This window comes from Carettochelys insculpta, chromosome 30 (genome assembly GCF_033958435.1).
Source record: "Carettochelys insculpta isolate YL-2023 chromosome 30, ASM3395843v1, whole genome shotgun sequence".
NCBI lineage: Eukaryota > Metazoa > Chordata > Testudines > Carettochelyidae > Carettochelys > Carettochelys insculpta.
The window spans coordinates 2,921,048-2,940,216 of record NC_134166.1 but is presented as its reverse complement, the minus strand read 5'-3'; the positions used below and the strand labels follow the sequence as shown (position 1 = coordinate 2,940,216).

At 56.8% G+C, this 19,169-nt stretch overlaps 1 protein-coding gene across 1 annotated transcript; it reads right to left on the bottom strand.

Annotated features, from left to right (window-relative positions):
• Positions 1–11,892: 11,892 nt before the first annotated feature.
• Positions 11,893–12,297, bottom strand: NHLH1 (nescient helix-loop-helix 1). The gene has a single exon (XM_074981207.1). It carries the CDS (start codon positions 12,295–12,297, stop codon positions 11,893–11,895), a length of 405 nt encoding a protein of 134 aa, XP_074837308.1.
• Positions 12,298–19,169: the final 6,872 nt, after the last annotated feature.

Here is a 19,169-nt window from a genome sequence, read left to right as displayed (position 1 = left end):
TAGCAGCACAGAGAGAAGAGGGGCTGGGGGCTTATTTTGCTTTCTGCCCCCTCCTCCAACCTCACATGCATGCCAGAAGCCAAAACAGAAATCCTGGCTGGAGCTAAGCACCTGTGCATACCTGGGATGGGGTCACAGTTGCAAACCCCAACCCTTTGGAAAGACATTCAGGCTCAGTTTAAAGTCTCTACCATATCCCTGGGGGAGCTGATCCGAGGGTTACTTACCCTGTGGTGTGTCTCAGGGTCCCTTTTCCCATGTGCTCCCCATGTGGGCTGTAACCACCTGCTGGCTGTGATCCTGTTGTAAGTTCCTTGAAGCAGAGCCCATCTCTTCACAGTATATTTGTCCAGCCCCCAGCACAGTGCTCTACGAGTTATCAGTGAGGAAAGGACGGGGGCAGTGGTCCCTGGAAGCGGAGTGCTTGGGTGGTGACCCAGGAGAGATCCAGGTGCTGTCCAGCTGAGTAGCAGAGTGCCCACAGCCAGCAGCGTGTATTTCTATGGGTCCTGCACATAAAAAACTCCGTGCAGCCATGGATTGCAAAGGTTAGCAGGAGGGCTGAAGGGAAGGCTCAGGCCTCCTGGGTTCTGTTCCCACTCTGCTGCTGCCCTGCTGTGTGATCCTGGGCTAGTCTCCCACCCTAGGGAAATGCTTTGAGATCTGCTGAGCAGCGGTGTAGTCACCAGCAGGCACTGAATAATGAGAGAGACCAGCAGAGGGCATTGCAGGCTCAGAGCAGAGAGCCGTCCGCTCTGGGGAATTCTAGCCTCTCCTGCTCACCAAGGACACTGGAGAAGTCCATAAGGATCTAGGGGAGATGCTGAGACTCAAGCTATGTCTATCAGAGACAAAGGAGATGGTGGGGGAGTCTGCTCTGGGCCCCCTGGAGGAAGGGTCTCTGTCCTCCCCAAAAAGCAAATAACTGAGATAAAGCCAGACCTGCCCTAACGTACACCCCATTGGCGTCTGCTTGTTGGGGGGAGGGTGGCAAACTTACCTTTTTTTTGCAAAATCCTTTAGGGGCAGGCAGGGAAGAAAATGCCGCAAATCCCACTTTGCATTGCCAAACTCACAACCAGCTCCAGACGGGAGGGGCCGGGGGGGGGGGGGGGGGGGGGCTGGCTCACCCCTCCCCCATTCCCCAGCCACACTGAGCACAGTCCTTGTCACAAGGGAGCCCAGCCCAGCTCCTGCTGAGCACGCGAGGGGGACATACCAAAGCTAAGATGGCAAGAGGCACTTTTCCTGCCTTCCCGGCATCTCCTAATTTAGCACAGACAAATCTGCTCCCTGTCAGCCTCAGATCCTGGGCACAGTCCCTGGTTGCAGGGAAACTGAGGTAAAGGGCCAGGAGCATGCCCCTCCCCCACTGTTGCCTGCCGTAAGCCCTAGGGAGGTCATTCATATAGGAGATGTTCTTGGAAGCAGCCTGCAAAATCCAACCCCCCCCGCACAGGAGACAGCCCACTGCACCCAGAGTCAAGGCCATGGGGGTGAGGGGATTCCTCTCTGAGCTCCTATCGTATGTCCCCAGTCCCATCTGTGCTGGGTGGGAACCTGGTCAACAAGCACCTTTCATTCTTGGCTGGGGCCGGGGCAGCAGGTAATGTAGCCAAGGGAAGGCATTGCCTCCCCAAAGCTGCCCACGCCCTCCAGCCACCCGGGAAAGGCAGGGGCCGTGGTATGGCTGCCCGGCAAGGGCTAGGGCTGGGTCCTGTGCCAGGGAGGTCCAGAACGTGGCTTGTCCAGCTGCCCTAGGAGGGCTGAGGGTGGGGCCGTTTGGTCCTCCATCCACCAGGCGCTGTGGCCAGCTGAGAAAATTGGCCAGGGGACTAAGGGGTCAGGCACTGGGGGCAGCAACCTGTGTTGGGATGTGGAGGTGGCAGAAGGGGCGGAGCCTGAGGTGGACGGGTAGGGCTGGGACCTGTCTTCCCAGATGGGCCTTTGCCCATTGATAGGTCCAGATGGCAGCAGCACCACAACTCCAGCTGGGTGGATGAAGTCTGCAAACAGTCCTGTGTGTGGCCAGCTTCTCCTGGGAGGCTGCATGTTCCCTCCCTGATGCCCTGATCCCCTGCATGATGAGATCCCCTTCCAGCTGCCACCCAGTGACTCAGAGGCTGAGAGAGGAGGCTGTTCCCTTGTCTCAGGCTGACACCCTACCAGTGCAGACATACCCCAGTGGGGCACACGGCAGTGCACATGCAGACCATCGTGCAAGCATGCACCAGAGACCTGCCAGCGTGCCCACACGTGCCTCAGAGTGCACGAGGACCAGTGCGGAGCAGGGATTTTGCCAGCAGAGAGAGATGCTTTGTCAAACCCGGGACTTGTCACCAGAAAGTGCCACTTTGGGCTCTCCTTTGTGGAATTTCTGGTCTGAATGAGAGAAACCCCGCCCTTGCCCAATTCCTATTCAACCAGGAGCTTAGGGGTCAGGGCCCAAAACTGGGCTATAAGCAACATCAGTTCAAGTCTCCACTCTGGCTACTAGGACTCTCCTGTTGCAGGTTGTCTTACCACCACTTACCTGGTCTGGGTTCAAATGAGCTGCTGTGCCTCAGTTTCCCTTTCTTGGGCTCACGAGTAACTTCACTACAGGCATTCACCAGTTAAGTCTCAGCCCTTCTTGGAGGCTGGGTTTATTAACAAAGCTCACAAGGAAACACCAGGCCTTCCTCCAGCCGACAGCTGCACCCCCAGCCTCATGCCGGGGGGAGTCTCTCTGTACAGAGCAGCAGCTCATGCTCCGCTGAGTCTCTGCCTGTTTGCTGTCCAGCCACAATTCCCAAGGCAACTTTCCTTGCTCTCCACAGGCTCCTGTTTGATCTGCACCCCAGAGGCCTGATCCTAGCTCTGTGCCTGGCTTGTTCTCAGAATTTGCTCATTGTCTTTGCTTGCGGAGGTGAGTGCAGCAGTTCGCAGGCAATGCTATCTCTAATTTCTTCCATCCATGTGCAGAATTAATTTTGTTATGTGCACCGAAGTCTGTGTGGATGTGCACCACCCATAGAAACACATGCTTAGTGGGTGCTGTGCTAAACAGTGGGGTGTGGGGGCATTTGAATCTCTCCTGGGCAGCTGCCCAAATCCCAAATGCTCAGCTTCCAGGGAACACTGCTTATGCATGGGGCTGGTCTCCTTTCCCGTTAGCAGGTCAGTCACCCTGGGCCAGAGCTATTCCTCTTTGTGCAAATAATCACAGAATCCTAGAACTGGAAGGGACCTTGAGACATCACCTAGTCCAGTCACCTGGCCTCATGGCAGGCCCAAGCACCATCGAGATCAATGTTTCTTAAACCAGACGCAGTGTTCCTTCTTCATTGCTATGATACCTGATTAAACTACTTCATTTTGGTTTTGCTGAATATGTGGCTGTTTATTTTTTTTGGCCTGACAACAATTTTTTTAAGAAAATGTTCATAGGTGTTCTGCAGTAAAAATCTTATAGAATGGTGTTCCATGGTCCCCAAAAAGTTAAGAAACACTGCTACAGATAACTTATGATCTCTCTCTCTCTCTCTCTCTCTCTCTCACACACACACACACACACACACACACACGCACATGCACACTACTGGTGTGAGGGGAGGGAAGGGGATGGGGTGATAGACTGACATACTATCTAGGGGAAGAAGGAGAGGGATGGAGACAAGCTGGGGATGGAGACAGACAAATTATAATAGATAATAACCTTGCAGGTTAGCTACTTACATACCTAATTTCTTTAGAATTAGATAGATTGATAGATAGATAGATAGATAGATAGATAGATAGATAGAAGGGTGGATGGAAAAAGATGGGTTGATAGACAGAGAAGGTGGCTGGAGATAGAGACAGACAGACAGACAGACAGAGAGACACAGTCAGATATTGGTCTTAGACAGCCAGCTAGCCACTACTCTTACGAAGACAGATAGGTGGGCGGATACCCAGAAGACAGTCGAGCAAGAGAAACTGACATGAGGCCAGTGCAAAACTTTCTAAGAAAACTACACTAAAAAGTAAACCAGTAGCAAAATTGTCTCTCCACCCTTGGAAGAGGAGCATGAAGAGCGAGGGCCAGAGCCCCAATCTGTCAGAGGCGACATCAAGGCCAGAGCGAGTGCCTAAATTAGCATGAAGTGTTTCCTTTGTGTGCTGCACAATAGGGCCCATATGTCAGGGACTTGGCTGGCAGGGCGGGTAACAATGGGCACGGCAGCCGGGTGGGAAATAGTGACAGAATGTTCACACTTTCTTAATGTGATTAATCTGTTCTTCCCTCTCCGGCTGCCCCCGGAAAGGGCCTACTCTCCCAGTTCAGGCTAGGAGCAGAGACAGCGTCCGCTGCCCTGCGCACCAGTTCAGGGAGGGCCCCTGGCATGGAGAAGCAGAGTTAAGGGGAGGGGCAGACCCCAGGGCAAGGCTGGAGGTGGAGTGAAGGGCCCAGCGAGAGGCCGTACCCAGATGAGAGCTGGACCTGAAGGTGAGGGATGCTCGGTGTCAGGAAGGGGAAGGGACGCACCCCAGGTCCTGTGCAGGCAGAGCTGGGAACAGAGCTTCCATTTGACTCCTCTCTCTTAGAACAGACCTGATGCCAAGCTCTCTGCTCTAACCGTTAGACCCCACCCCTCCCACCCAGGAGTCCCGACACCAACCCACTCCCTTCCTGCTCTAACCACTGGACCCCATTTCCCTCCCAGGACCAGGAATGGAACCCAGGAGTCCTGCTGCCAAGCGCCTCCACCTGCTCTAACCATTGGGCCCCATTTCCCTCCCAGGACCAGGAAAGGAGTGCTGACACCAATCGATCCCTGCGTGGGCTGGAGCTGATGCTGCTGAAGGACAAGGCAGAGCTTGGCCCTGCGGTTGTGCCCTCCCTGCAGCGGGCAGAGTCTCCCAGCCTGGCCTGCAGACTGCTGGTAGCGGGCTTGTGAGAGCGCACTGAGCAGAGCGCTGGGGCTACTGCGGCACGGCCGGTGGCTTGGACTAGTCGCTGCGTTTGACCCCTCCTCATGCTGTGCCTCCCAGCCGGGGTGGCCATCCTGAACCTTTGTGGCACCGCAGCAGACACATGGCTGTTCAACGGGCTAGTGCAGAACCTGCTTACCCACTGACAGGGGAAGCTGGCTCCCAGCTGCCACATAGCCACACCCTGAGAGTCTGCAAGGACCCAGGCTACTAAGGGCCTTCTTTGCCTTCACTGAAGCATGGCCCAGCTTGGCCTGCATGACCTCTTCGCCCGTAGGGACCAGCGGTAACCCTGGGGTAATTGCAGGCTTACGAGGAGGTCAGAGAGCTCTTGCCAGGACAGCACCATCACTGCCCCTATATGAATCATAGAATCCTAGGGCTCGAAGAGACCTCAGGAGGTCATCAAGTCCAACCCCCTGCTCAAAGCAGGACAAACCCAAACCCAACTAAATCATCCCACCCAAGACTTTGTCAAGCCGGGACTTAAAAACCTCTAGGGATGGAGAATCAACCACCTCCCTAGGTAACACATTCCAGTGCGTCACCACCCTCCTAGTGACATAGTTTTTCCTAATATACTACCTAGACCTTCCCACCCTGTTACTTGAGATCATTGCTCCTTGTTCTGCCGTCCGTCATTGCTGAGAACAGCCTCTCTCCTTCCTCTTCACAGCCCCCCTGCAGGAAGTTGAAGGCTGCTGTCAAATCGCCTCTCGCTCTTTTCTTCTGCAAACTAAATAACCCCAGATCCCTCAGCCTCTCCTCATAGGTCATGTGCTCTAGCTCTCTAATCATTTTTGTTGCCCTCTGTTGGGCCCTGTACAATGCATCCACGTCCTTGCTACGCTAGGTGCCAATATCTGCACACAGTTCTCCAGTGTTTTATAAAGGGAAATAATCACTCCTCTAGATCTGCTGGAAATGCTCCTCCTAATGCACCCCAATACGCCATTAGCTTTCTTGGCTACAAGGGCAGACTGTTAACTCATATCCACCCTCTCATCCGCTGTGATCCCCAGGTCTTTTATATGCTTCCCTTCCCCCCTCCCCAGTTTTATTTCTCCTTTCACGCATCCTCAGAACCGAGGCCAATCGATTATGAAAGAAATTTGGAGGAAGGCAATGAACAGCTGCAACCTGCCCCGAGGGGACCCGCCCATCAGAGGACAGGATGTTGGATGAGGAGCAGCCACCTTCCTTCCCTGCTCCAACCTGAGGTGACAAGGGGCTGAGAGGGACAGAGGTGGGTGGGTGTGACCCTGGGATCCCCCTGACTGGAGCTAACAGAGGACCTGTACATTGTAACACCTCTCAGACCTGAAATCCTCATTGCACCCAACACTCAGCTCCCACAACACGTACTTAAAAAGCGTCAGGTAAGGTGTCATAGGCAAACAGCTGCTGTGCTGGTCGTGAAAGTGGCTGCTCTGTGTGTGCAAGGGTGGCACACCCAGTGGTAGAGATGTCTGCTGGGAACGTTTTTAAAAGTGTGTGTGAGCAGTGCACAAACCCAGCCAGCGTAGACAAGGGAATGTGTATTCACCTGCCTGATCTGCTTGATCACAGGCAGGGGGCAAGGAAAGCACATTTCTATGTAAGGTGAACAAAGCCATCAAGCAGCGAGGACTTGGTCACAGTCGGGGGCTGGAATCTGAACTGCAGGGAGACTTCCCAGCTCCTGTGGCAGAGACTCTGAGTAATACAAGGGGAGCAAAAAGACCTTAAGAGACAGAGGGTCCAGCTGCCTCTGAGCATCCCCTCGACTGGAGGGTGTTGTGAGGCAGTTGCACGTGATTTGAGGGCTCTTAGATGCCCCTCCCCTCATGTTGCTTCCATTCCTGCAGCTGTCCCAGTAACCCCAGACTGGGAGAAGATCTTTCATTGCTGCAGAGCAGGTCTGAGCCAGGGATGGGGTACAGACAGGCTGATCCACAGGGCTTTGTGTCAGTGCTCCAGTCAGCTGAGTGCTTGAGCAGCCACCCAGGAAAGAGTCAGGTGCCGCCCAGCTGATTAGCAGAGTGCCCACAGCAGGTGGCGTGTTTCTTCTGTTGGTGCACGTCCGCACATGCCTTGGTGTACAGAGCAAAATTTATTCTGCCCATGGATGGAAAATGTTAGTGCGCACCCTGATCTCTGTCCCTTTGCCCTTCCTCATCTCTCTTCTGTTCCCAAAGTAGCTGGTCCCAGCTCCGAGCATGTAATGTACCATGACTGGTGGGAGGGTGGCAGGATATAAGAGATCATGGGAGTGGTCCATACCATGCCTTATCTCACCGCTATGGAGGGGTGAGTTTCCCCCTTTCCTCTCCCCCTTGCTGGATCTTTCACGCACGTCTCTTTCAACAAGCTCTTTCAAAGCCTAGAGCTCAATGGGGTTGCCTGGGGCAGTTTGTTTTGTGTGTATCTGTCCCTGTGCTGCACTCCCTGCTCTGAGTTCAGGGTCACCCTGGTCCTGAAGTGCCATCCCTGCCTTGTGACCTATGGGGAAGAGTGAGCCAGGAGATGAGAGTGGATTGGTTTGGTGATGCCCACCCCACCTTCCGAGCCCCCACCAGTGCTCTAGGGCCTGGCACTGAGACATCGCCCCTTTGCCTCCCACTTTGAGGGAGGTGATTTTGTCATGTAGGCCGGGATTTAGAGTTTGCTGGACCCAATCAGACCCTCAGTCCAGCAAGTCACCTACTCATGGCACCCACCTAATATACTACCTAGACCACTTCCCAACGGTAGGAATGGTGTCCCTGGCCTCTGTTTGTCAGAGTCTGGAGATGGATGACAGGAGAGGAGTCACGTGATCATTGTCTTCAGTCCACCCCCTCTGGGGCACCTGGCACTGGCCACTGGCGGCAGACAGGATGCTGGACTGGATGGACCTTTGGTCTGGCCCAGTTATGGCCATTCTTATGTTTTTATGTTCTTATGGCAGGACCCAACACAGAAGAGAAGAATGGCCCAGTGGTTAGGGGCTTACCTTAGGCTTGGGAGACCTGGGTTCAGTTCCCTGATGGGCTACAGGCTCCCTGGGTGACTGTGCACCAGTCACTTAGCATCTCTGTGCCTCACTTTCCCTATCTGTAAAATGCCCAGATGCTATTGAGCTGAGGGAAGAGATCTTGAACACATGATGCAGTTTGTGTGCTGAAATCCCTGCAACTGTAGCTGAGAGAGGTCTGCAACAGAACCCCAGAAAGCCTCTGGGAGCTTTCCAGTTCAGCTGTGGGTTCAAGATGTGGGCCTATCCCAATTCATGATGCCCCTGAGGTCCACTCAGGGTCTTGCCACTTGGGCACAACACCCTCCGCAAGCTGTGTGTGGCTGAAGAGAAATCCATGATCCCCACTGTGATCATTTCATGTGCTGGAGCATGAGATTTGATTACCCACCTGCCTTAACAGGCATAGCTGCAACCTCCCTTACTGCTTGCCCAATGACCCAGCCACAAGGGGAAAGACAGGAATGAGATACAAAAAGAAAGATGGAGGAAAGCGTCTCTGTTCCAAATCTGAAATCTCTCTTTTTTCCGGCACAGTTTAATTCCATTCCCACCTTCCCAACGTTCTTATGCAATCACAAATAGTAAAATCCTCTGACATGCTAAACAGCCAAGACACACACACAAGAGCATGTTAGATACTAGTGAGCTTTTTTCTCTCCACAGTAGCTTTTCATTTGTTTTTTCCTTTTTTTTAAAAAAAGTGCACAATCCCACAAATAAATAGCAACATCTATCAATAAATTAACGCAATAAATATCCTTGTGGCACAGAAATGTGGCTGAGGAGTGAAGAAGGCAGCAGGTCATCCCACCCCCACCCCCACCCCCACCCCCAGCTCTCGGCTTGCCCTGCTGAGTTTCCTGTGGTTGGGAACGCTGTCTCTCTCTTCACTGCTCATAACACCTGACATCCCGGGATCTCAACGCGCGTGGTGGACATTCGCTGACGAGTCTGCATGTAGCCGAGGTAGGTATCATTCTCCCTGTTTATACAGAGGAGGGAAACTGAGGCAGGGGGTGGGAATAGCCTTCCCCAGTGAATCAGTGGCAGAACTGTGAAGGGAGCCCAGCAGGGCTAACTAGAACTGCTTGTTGAGAGGAAAACATCTTCTTTTCATTAGTTTTATTCAATTAATTTCATCCGAACCCCAAATGAAAGTGGAAAGGTTCTGCTGGGATTAAATTCCTAGTGAGAGAGACAGACAGAAGATAGACACAGGGAGGGTGTGGGGTTATGTGCATACAAGGATTATGTACTGTGATAGATAGATACTGATCTGGGTAATCTAATGCAGTGGGGACAGAGAGACAGATGGAAGTATATGGCGATAGCATGACAGATAGGGGGGTATATAGACAGACAGATAGATACCAGTCAGGCGTGCTCTAGTGCAGCGAGATAGACAGATAGATGGAGGTGTAAGGGGACAGACAGGCAGGTAAATAGATAGATGAGTATGCGGACACAGTATAGGTAGAGGTTCTCTCACCCTGTAGACTCTTAGCCCCATGAATGACACCACTAAAGCCAACAGATAGGTGGATCTTTGCAGGTCCGAACCCGTAAAGCTCATGCTTGTTTACGTGCCTGCGCCAGTTCATTTCTGATTGGCTGCAGGCCCTGTGTTTTGTTTACAGTTCGCTCATGCAATGATCTGATTGGCCAGAAACCATTTCTCTTTGGTTCCGTCTGCCAGTCAGAATCTCTTTCTCTGATGATAACCAAGGCTTGGCTTTGCTATCGGAAAGTGGGGACAGATTTGCTGAGCTGGGATTTGGGGTCTCAGGGAAGTGCAGAGCATTGCGTGAACTTGAGTTGGGGCCAGGACTCCAGGGAAGGGACTAGAGAGATACTGCTCTAGTAGAACATTCACTGGGGGCAGGAGGGCTGGTAACCTACACTGTCTGTGGATGCCTTCACTGGGGGCTGTTGCGCCTGCTTCTCTGCTCCTGATTTACACCATGGAGTGAGAGAGGACACACAGCCCTATAGGTTGCCCGCCAGGGTTGAGCTCGCTACAGCTGCCTGTGGGGTTTGGTCACCCACTTCCCATTCATTGTAGCCCTGCGGACACACACCAATAGAAACTGGCTGCCCAGACCTCACCAGTAACATCTAAGGTGCAGCTGCCCCAGTGCAAACCTATCGCAGACCATAGTTTACACCAGGTTGGCACTGAGAAACTATACTGGTGCAAACTGGGATCTGCTGGGGTAAATTGCATCCCACTCGGGGTTAAAACTGGTGAGCAGAATCCCAGTAGCAGGTGAGGCCTGACACCTGCTTTACCTGGGGCTTCATGGCAACACGAGGTGTGTGGCAAAGGAGAGTTGAGGCCTGGAGCAATGACTTCCATTCATTACAATATGGTGTTAACTTTGTAGGCTAATGATGGTAGCATAGAGTTTCAGCCTTACCTATACCCTGTGCACTGACCATTACAGCAGACAGATCCAGCCATCTGATTGTCAGTGGAGTCTGGGTTTGTGTCTAGAGCTAGAATAGTCACCACATTTCCCTCACTTTGACCCCTCTTACCAGGAGGCATCTGTTTGGGGCTCACAGGAGTTGGTTCTGTGTTGTCCACATTGTGCAGTCACTTCTACAGGAGCAAAGTGGATGCAAAACTCTGCTCATGGGTACTGTCCACACCGCGCCCCTACCAACAGGAGCAGAACGATGGCATTTGGAGCCTCTTAACTGCAACGGACATGAGCTTTGGGATGCTGAAGTGGGCATTTGGGAGACGGAGCTCCAGCCTCGGTGGCTGTCCTCACTCAGCAGGTCACAGAAATTCCTCCTGGGGACAGACTCACAGCCAGCTTTCCCCTGCCCTTACTGGGGCAGGGATGGGCTCATGACAGGCGACAAGACCTAGGCTTTCTGGAGTGGATCAAAGCAAGGGAATGTCTTCTTTCGTGTCTGTCAGTGGGAACCTTTCACCCTTTGTCAGGTTCCAGACCCTGCAGGAAAAGTTGCTGCTTTCTCGTTTTTGTGGGGCTGGGGTGGCAGGTAGTCCTATGTCTTCCATTTGCCTTCGGGGAACACAGAGTATGGTGCAACTGAAAGGGATGCAGCTGTCAGACAAAAGGCCTGAAATGTCCATGCTGTTGGCACTTCACTCATCCAAGCAGTGGCTCAGGCAGAAGAAGGAGCAGAGAGACACATGGGTGAGAACCAGGACTGTTAGTGCTGCTGTGGGTCAGATGTCCCACTTGGGGTTCAAGTACGAGATGGAGCAGACAGATGGACAGAGAGGTGGACTGATTTGGTTTTGGTGGCAGAAGATGTCCAGCATGTGATTCAGAAAGACAGATAGATGTAAACTTGGTGGCTCAGATGTTCAGAAGCTGAAACATGGACAGATGGACATAGGCTTCATGGCTCAGACTCCAGCAAGTAGTCAGTTAAAATATATTCATAGATGCATGGACAGCCAGACAGATGGAGATGGGCTTGGTGGTTTAATCATCCAGCAGGATATGGAGGAGATATATGGACAGACAGATGGACACTTTGTGGCTCAGACATCCAGCACATGGTTTGGGGAGGATATATAGCAGTCAGATGGACAGACAGAGGTGGGCCTGGTGGATCAGACATCCAGCATGTGACTCAGGTAGGAGAGGTAGCAGACAGATGGACAGACAGATGAGGGCTCAGTAGCTTAGATGTTCAGCATATGATGTGAATAGGAGACATAGCAGACAAATGGATGGACGGATGTGGGCTCAGTGGCTCTGACCTCAAGCATGTAGTTCAGAAAGAGATTTAATGGACAGATGGACATGGGCTTGTTGGCTCAGATGCCCAGCACATGGTTTTGGTAGGAGATGTAGCAGACAGATGGGCAGACAGACATGGGCTCAGTGGCTCAAATGTCCAGCATGTTGTTCAGATGAGAGACATAGAGGACAGGTAGACGCGGTGTCCGTGGCTCAGACATCCAGCACATGGTTCAGGTAGGAGATGTAGCAGATGGCCAGTCTGAGGATCTCGATCTTGGAGAGCTTCTTGTCGGGGGGCAAGGTGGGAAGCAGCTTGCGCAGCTCAGCGAAGGCCATGTTGAAAGCCTCAACACGGATGCGCTCCCGTGTGGCGTGGGCTGTTCGGTACTTGGCCGTGGCACGCCGTCTCCGCCGTCGCTCCTCCCGGCTCAGGTGTTGCAGGTCCTTTTTCAGAGCCTCGCCTGGCTCAGCTAGCCGGGACTGGGCACACAGACCCACGCTGCTGGCCTCCTCCACTCCAGCCCCACGGCCCCCGCCCCCATCACTAAAGACAGACTCTGTCTCTGAGTGAGACAGGGGCACGTCAATTTCCGTCTGGTCAGAATTGAGCATCATATTTCAAAGGATGGATGGATAGATAGATGGATGGGTGTTAATGGAGATAGATAGATAGATAGATTAAAATTGCTCTGCTTATAATATTTTGTTTTCTGTTTCACATAATCATCCTCCTCCTCTTCATGATAAAACCAAAATCCTTCCAAGGAAATTTCAAGGCTGATCTCTCTCTCCAGGGAATAGTCACACAATCTTCCAAATAAATAATTTAAATAATTTTTTCAATAAATATATAAATTAAATAAATAAATATCTCTTTTGTGAGTGCACTTGGCTGGCAAAGATCTGTCTTCGGCACGCTGGACGAGGTGGTTTTCTTTTTTCAGTGGTCAGCCTCTGCAAATGCCTCCAAGGGGCTCTAGAAAAGAGAAATGGAGGGATTCGCATTAACTTTCTGCTTCTACTGAAAGAAAGAAAGTTTGATTCATCTGTTCCTTTAGAACAAGCAAACAGTTCCAGCAAAGCAGGCTGGCCCAATGCAGAGAATGGATGGAGCTTAACACATGCATGGCTCTAGTGATGAGGGCAGGAACTCAGGGCTGCACGGAAGGGGCCAGAGAAGGGAGCCGGTGCAGTGGATGGAAGCCATTTCTCTTGGCTCTCTGGAGAGAAGACAGGTGGTGGATTGGCGTGAGGGGGAAGACAGACTGCAGGGATGCGGGGAGGGCTTATTGTATATTAAATGAGCCCGTATGTCATGGATTCTGGCACCCCAGACATATGGAACCCAACACAGCTGCTTCGCCTGACGTGTCCAAGTGGAAGTTGGCTCCCTGTTCCCCCCGGGAGTCTGCATGCAGGCCAGGAATACTGGCTCCCCTCTCCCCTCCCTCCTCTGCCTTCACAGCCTGCTCCCTGGAGCCCAAGTCCCATGCAGATGCCTCCCAAGCTGGGACCATGGGTCTGGGGAAGGCCTGGCCTGACCCTCCCGCTTGCTGCTGGGCTGGGACAGAACTGGGCAAGGGGCAGAGCCAGAGCGCGAATGGGAGCAAAGGCTGGGATTAAGGGAAGAGTTGGAAAGAAAGATCGAAAGTCGAAAGGGCTGTCACTGCTTCGGGCCATGTCTCCACTAGCCCCTTCCTTTTGGAAGGGCCATGGTAATGAGTGAGGTGGGAAGATGCTAATGAGGCGCTGCATATTTATCTCACAAGGGGCTAGTGTAGATGGTAGCTAGTGACATCATAAGGGTGGGGGGGTAGAGAGACGGTAAGGGGATGGATGAATAGTTAGCTAGTATGGGGATAGGTAGCTAGCTAGATGGGTGGATGGGGGTAGACAGACAGACAGGCAGGCAGGCAGGCAGGCAGGCGGTGAATTGGAAGAGATATAGAATATCCTTACAGAACACCCTGTGCCCATGGCAGGAGGCAGTGGGGTCTAACAAGCCGTGTGCCTGTGAGCACTGAGCGGAGTGGGTGTATAAACAGAAGCAATGACTGTATGTGCAAGGAACACGCCGAGTTGGACTTTCACAGCCTGACGTGGCAGGCGCAGTCCTGGGAATCTGCTGAAGCGCAGCCTGCGGACACCCACAAACACAGGCAGGGAAACTCACAGGCAGGTGCACGGAAATTCACACACAAACATATCCTCTGAAATTCACACACACGGAAACCAACACGCAAAATCCCATAGGCCCAGGCAGACTCATTCAGCCACACACTCACGCCCCCCCAGTCCCACCCATGACAACAGGGGCACACAGATCACACACCAGACACACAAAGCCGAGCTCACAAACACAGACCCACGGACACACACAAGAGCTGGTGGGCACCCAGCCCAGCCACACAGGGGCACAGCCCAGCTCACACCACGGCACGCAGAGACACACACAGCCTGGGAAGACGCTGCCTAGGAATCTTGTACCCAGCAGCAGAAACCGCCCTTGAGCAAACGGCCAACCGCAAGGGGCGGCGCATTTCAGGGGAAAAACTTTGCACGTTCTCCTCGCCACGCGTCCGGGAGCAACAGGCGGAGCTGGTTTGCGGGCGCTGCGCGTACCTGGGGCCACCACCCCATTCCCCCTCCAAGAAGGGGTCAGAAGTGGGGTGGGGGAGCGGGGCGGGGGAGGAGGTGGACGCCCCTGCGGTGGGGGGAGGGGGAATAGGGATCACACAGACACGCCCCAGGGCAGGCCCTGCAGTAAGGAGGGCTGCCGGGGGACTCCCGAGAGCTTGGGGGGTCGGGCCGGGGGATGCAGCCAGCCCCTGGGGTGCGCCGCGAGCTGGGCTGCAGGCGTTCCAAAGTGCGCGCCCCGCTCCGAACTTCCCCGGCGTGTGGCAAGGGCCGGAGGCCCCTGCTCGGCCCCGATCCAGCACAGGCACGTGTTTCAGTTCCCTCGCGCGCTGCAGCCGTCGGATCCAGCCGCTTCTCCCCCGTCTCCTTCGCTCCCCTCTGCTGCTCTCTCGCCCAGCCGGGGTCCCCGTCGCCCACTCCTCAGCCCGCGCGGGGAGAGCGGCCCCGAGGGCGAAGAGCCGGCCGGGAGCGGCCGTCCTCTCCCCGCCCTCCTGGCTCGGGGGCGGTGTCTCCGGGGCCCGCCGGCGCAGCTTGTGCGCAGACACCTGCACACCCGCAGCGGGACACTGTCCCCGCCCCGAGGCGCGCCCAGCCTGGGCCTGGCCGCGCTGCAGCCGCACCAGCGGGCAGGAGCTCGGAGGACGCCCTGGGCGCAGCGCTGCTCTGCGGGGTTCCTTGTGGGCCGGTCTCCAGGGCCCCCGAGCTCCGCACCCCGCCTCGGGGGACTCACTGGCTTTGCACCTGCAACGCGGGTCAGTCAACCCTTGCCTGCCACGGGCCTCCCGCCCAGGCCCCTCTCACGCCCGTGTCCCGGCGCTGGCCAGGACGGGCTCCGTGCAAAGCGAAGGGCCCAGTGCTCGCCCTGTGCCGCTGCAAGGGGCCGAGCGAGGCGCACGGGGCGGAGGGGCACCGTCCGCCCCCCAGCACCCACGAGCACGGTGAGGACACAGGTAGGGACCGGGGGCGTTGGGCTTTGCCCCTTCCCAGACCTTCCATCGCTCTAGCTGCGCCGCTGTTTCAGCCCCTGCCCCGCACGCCGGCTGCGCGGGGTGTGATATCACAGCACACAACATTCCACCTGGTAACACAACTCGCTCCCCGGGCGCGGAGCTGCCCTTCGCTGTGGCAGTGAGACGGGGCAGCTCCCGGGCCCTGAGGCCAGCGGCGGCTGCTGAGCGGGGACTGAACTGCCTCTTTCCCCGCTGCCGGCCTGAGCTACCCGCCAGGGCCTGGCTCCTCCCGGGAGAGGCCAGCCCGGTCCCAGCCGCAGGCGCACGGCGCCGGCCGCTGCCAAAGCCCGGCTCGCGGGCCACTTCCAACCCCTCTGCGCCCCGTCCTGCTCGGTGCGTCGGGCTTCAGCGCCCGCTGCTCGCAGCCCGGCACGGGGCGTTCGGAGCCCTCGTTTGTCCTTCAGCGCGGCCACAGCACCGGCGGGACCGAGAAGGGAGCCCGTGTGTGGCCGAGCTTCCTCCAGCGGCCGGGTGGAGAAATGCCCTGGCCTGAGTACAGGGCCCTCCTGCGTCTTGAGGGCGTCTGCCGGTCTGTCCCCCCACGACCTGTCTGTCTGTCTGTCTGTCTGTCCGTCCCCATTCAGCTCTTCTATCCATCTGTCCGTCTGTCTGTCGCTGGGTGGGATCGCAGCTCCACTGCCCCTCACCCGGCCCCAGCGCTCGGCCTTACCCCTAACCGGACGACATCCCCAGCCGCTGAAGTTCCTCGGCTGCTCTCGGCTCGCAGGACGGAGCCCGCAGAATCCCAGCCCCGAGGGTCTGGTTGGCCGCCTCGTTCATTGACGCTCAGGCTCCCGCTCTGAGGGCCGGGCCCGGGGCGGGGAGCGGGGCCCAGACGTGCCGAGGTGCCCAGGGGCTTCTCCACATTGTGTGGACACACCTGGAAGCGGGCGGCCCATACACTATATATACCTGCAGCCCGACTCGCGCGCTGCCTCCCACCCCAGGCTTCCCATTGGCCGCTCCGTGCTCCCCTCGGACGCGTTAAAGACAGCAGAGGGGATCCCATTGGCTGGGAGGGAAGTTGGGGCCCCCGGGAGGGGAGGGGCGGGGCGGGGGGGTGGATGTGGCCCTGCAGGGGAAGGGGGTGGGGAGGGAGGTGACATCTGTTCCCCATGAATATTTCATAGGGGAGAAATCCAGAGACCGGGGGCGCGGGGGGAGCCTGGCGGAGGGAGAGAGAAACCAAGAGAGACCTCCCCCTGCGCGGGGACGGGCCAGAGGGGCCCGCGCTCGGAACAGCCACTGCATGGGCAATGCCGCGCTCGCAGCCCGGCCCGAGGAGTCCCTCCGACAGCTGGTGCGACGCACTGTGTGCATGGTTTGTGTGTGTGCGTATGTGTGTGCTTGTGTGCACGAGTTTGTCCGCGCGTCTGTGTGCGCGCTCGTGTGCACAAGTTTGTGTGTCTGCTTGTGTGCGTCTGCGTGTGCGCGCTCGTGTGCACAAGTTTGTGTCTGCTTGTGTGCGTGTCTGCGTGTGCGCGCTCGTGTGCACAAGTTTGTGTGTCTGCTTGTGTGCGTGCCTGCGTGTGCGCGCTCGTGTGCACAAGTTTGTGTGTCTGCTTGCATGTCTGTGTGCGCAAGTTTGTGTGTCTGCTTGTGTGCGTGTCTGCGTGTGCGCAAGTGTGTGTGTGTGTGTGTGCGCGCGCGCGCGCGAGGGGCCGGCAAGTGCTGGCAGCGAAGTGTGGGACACAGCGCAAGGGACGCCGGGCGCCTCCTCTCCGCCTCCGCCGAACGTCCCTTCCGCGGGCCGGTGTCTGCGCGTGGCGGCGGCTGCAGGAGCCAGCCCGGCCCGCCCCCGGCCCGCAGACACCGGGCTCGTTACCCACGCGGCACACGCGTGGCGGGGAGGGGGAGCTGCGGGCACCTCGCGGGGCGGCAAGTCCCCCCCGCCGCCGGACAGAGCCTCTGGCAGCCCGCGGGCTCCACCCTCCCCGGCTGCTCGGCCCCGCCCCGCCCTGCTCACTTGTAACTCCGCCGCGCCGTGGCCGGGCCGATCCCGCCTATCCCCGGCTCCCCTCCTCTCCCCGCATCGGGCCCCCGGGGCTCCTCCGGCACCGCTCGGCACAGCCCAGGGCCAGCGCTGCAGGGGCGCCCAGGTGACGGGCACACGCACCTGGGCGAGCTCCAGCGCCGGCCCGTCTCAGCAGATGGTCCCGGGGTGTGCAGGGGGAGGCGGGCGCAGGTGGCAGAGAGGCGTTTGCATCACCGTTGCTGTGGCGCTGATTAAAACAATATCGGCCTAATGAGCTCGTGGCGATAGCAGCATCCACCCCGAAAGGACCCCCCGAGGGGTGCTCAGCACCCCCAGAACCACCCCCTGAACGCCACGGACACCGCAAGTACCAGCCACCCTGCACGCCACGCCCGCCACTCACACTGCCTGCTCTCACCCGGAGCCCGGCCCCTCTGGGATCGCTGCATCAGTGTGAACACACACACACACACACACACACACACAGCCTGCTGCTGTCCGCATCAGTGTGAAAACACACACACGCAGCCTGCTGCTGTCCGCGTCAGTGTACACACACACACACACACACACACACACAGCCTGCTGCTGTCCGCATCAGTGTGAACACACACACACACAGAGCCTCCTGCTGTCCGCGTCAGTGTACACACACACACACGCACAGAGCCTGCTGCTGTCCGCATCAGTGTACATACACACACACACACACACACAGCCTGCTGCTGTCCGCGTCAGTGTGAACACACACACACACACACAGAGCCTCCTGCTGTCCGCGTCAGTGTGAACACACGAACACACACACACACACACACACACACACACACACACACACAGAGCCTGCTGCTGTCCGCGTCAGTGTGAACCCACGAACACACACACACACACACACACACACACACACACACACAGAGCCGGCTCCTGTCCGCACTCCGCTCCCCGGGGTGACTGGTGGGCCACGTACATATTCATTCATTTCTCCGGCTGCGCTCTCGGCCCGCCCGTGCGTGTCCCTCCTACAGCCCGGGGCCAGCCGGGCCGGGCCCGACCCATCGCGGGAGCTGCGGGCGGGTTGCTCTCCGCGCAGCCCGTCCGACTCCCGGCAGCAGCGGGGCAGGCAGCCGGCCCCGGGGCTCACCCCGGCTCTGGGCTTCGCGTATTGTCGTCGCAGCCCCACGGCCAGTGCCCGGCGCTCTGCTGCGGGTTCTCCTCCAGGTCCCTGTGCAGCCGAGCCCCAGCGCCCGAGTTCTCCCCGCCCAGCCCGCGGCCGCGCTTGGCTTGTCCCCGAAATTCAGCCAGGCTGGTACCCGGGGGGGTCAGACACTGGCAGGGGAGGGAGAGGTCTTCGCCGGAGCTCCCCGAGCCTGCTCTGCTCACAGGCGCCAGACTGCGCTGAGACCAGGGAGCCGGGCAGTTTGGCGCCGCAGTTTGAGGCAGGCACCTGGCAGAACTCGGTTCGTCCCTGCTGGGCCAGCCCCAGCCAGGCCCAGGCAGCCAGTGACAGGAGCTGGGCTGCCTTTGGTGCTCTGTGGCCAGGGAGGGGTGCGTGGGAAGCCACAGTAGCCCCCCCCCGCCCCCCGCAGCAAGGGGCCAGGTGCCCAAGGACACAGCCCTGACCTGGGGGAGCAAAGCTGGCAGGAACTGGGAAGCAGCCAGAGGCCAGGAGCTGACACTGGGAAGCTGGGACTGGGTTAAAAGACCCTGGCCTCTTCCTCTACTGGCTTCAGTTAAATAAAGCTCCTTGCAAGAGATGAAGTTTAATAAGGACAAATGCAAAGTGCTCCACTTGGGAAGGAACAATCAGTGTCACACATACAGAATGGGGAGAGACTGTCTAGGAATGACTAGAGCAGAAAGGGATC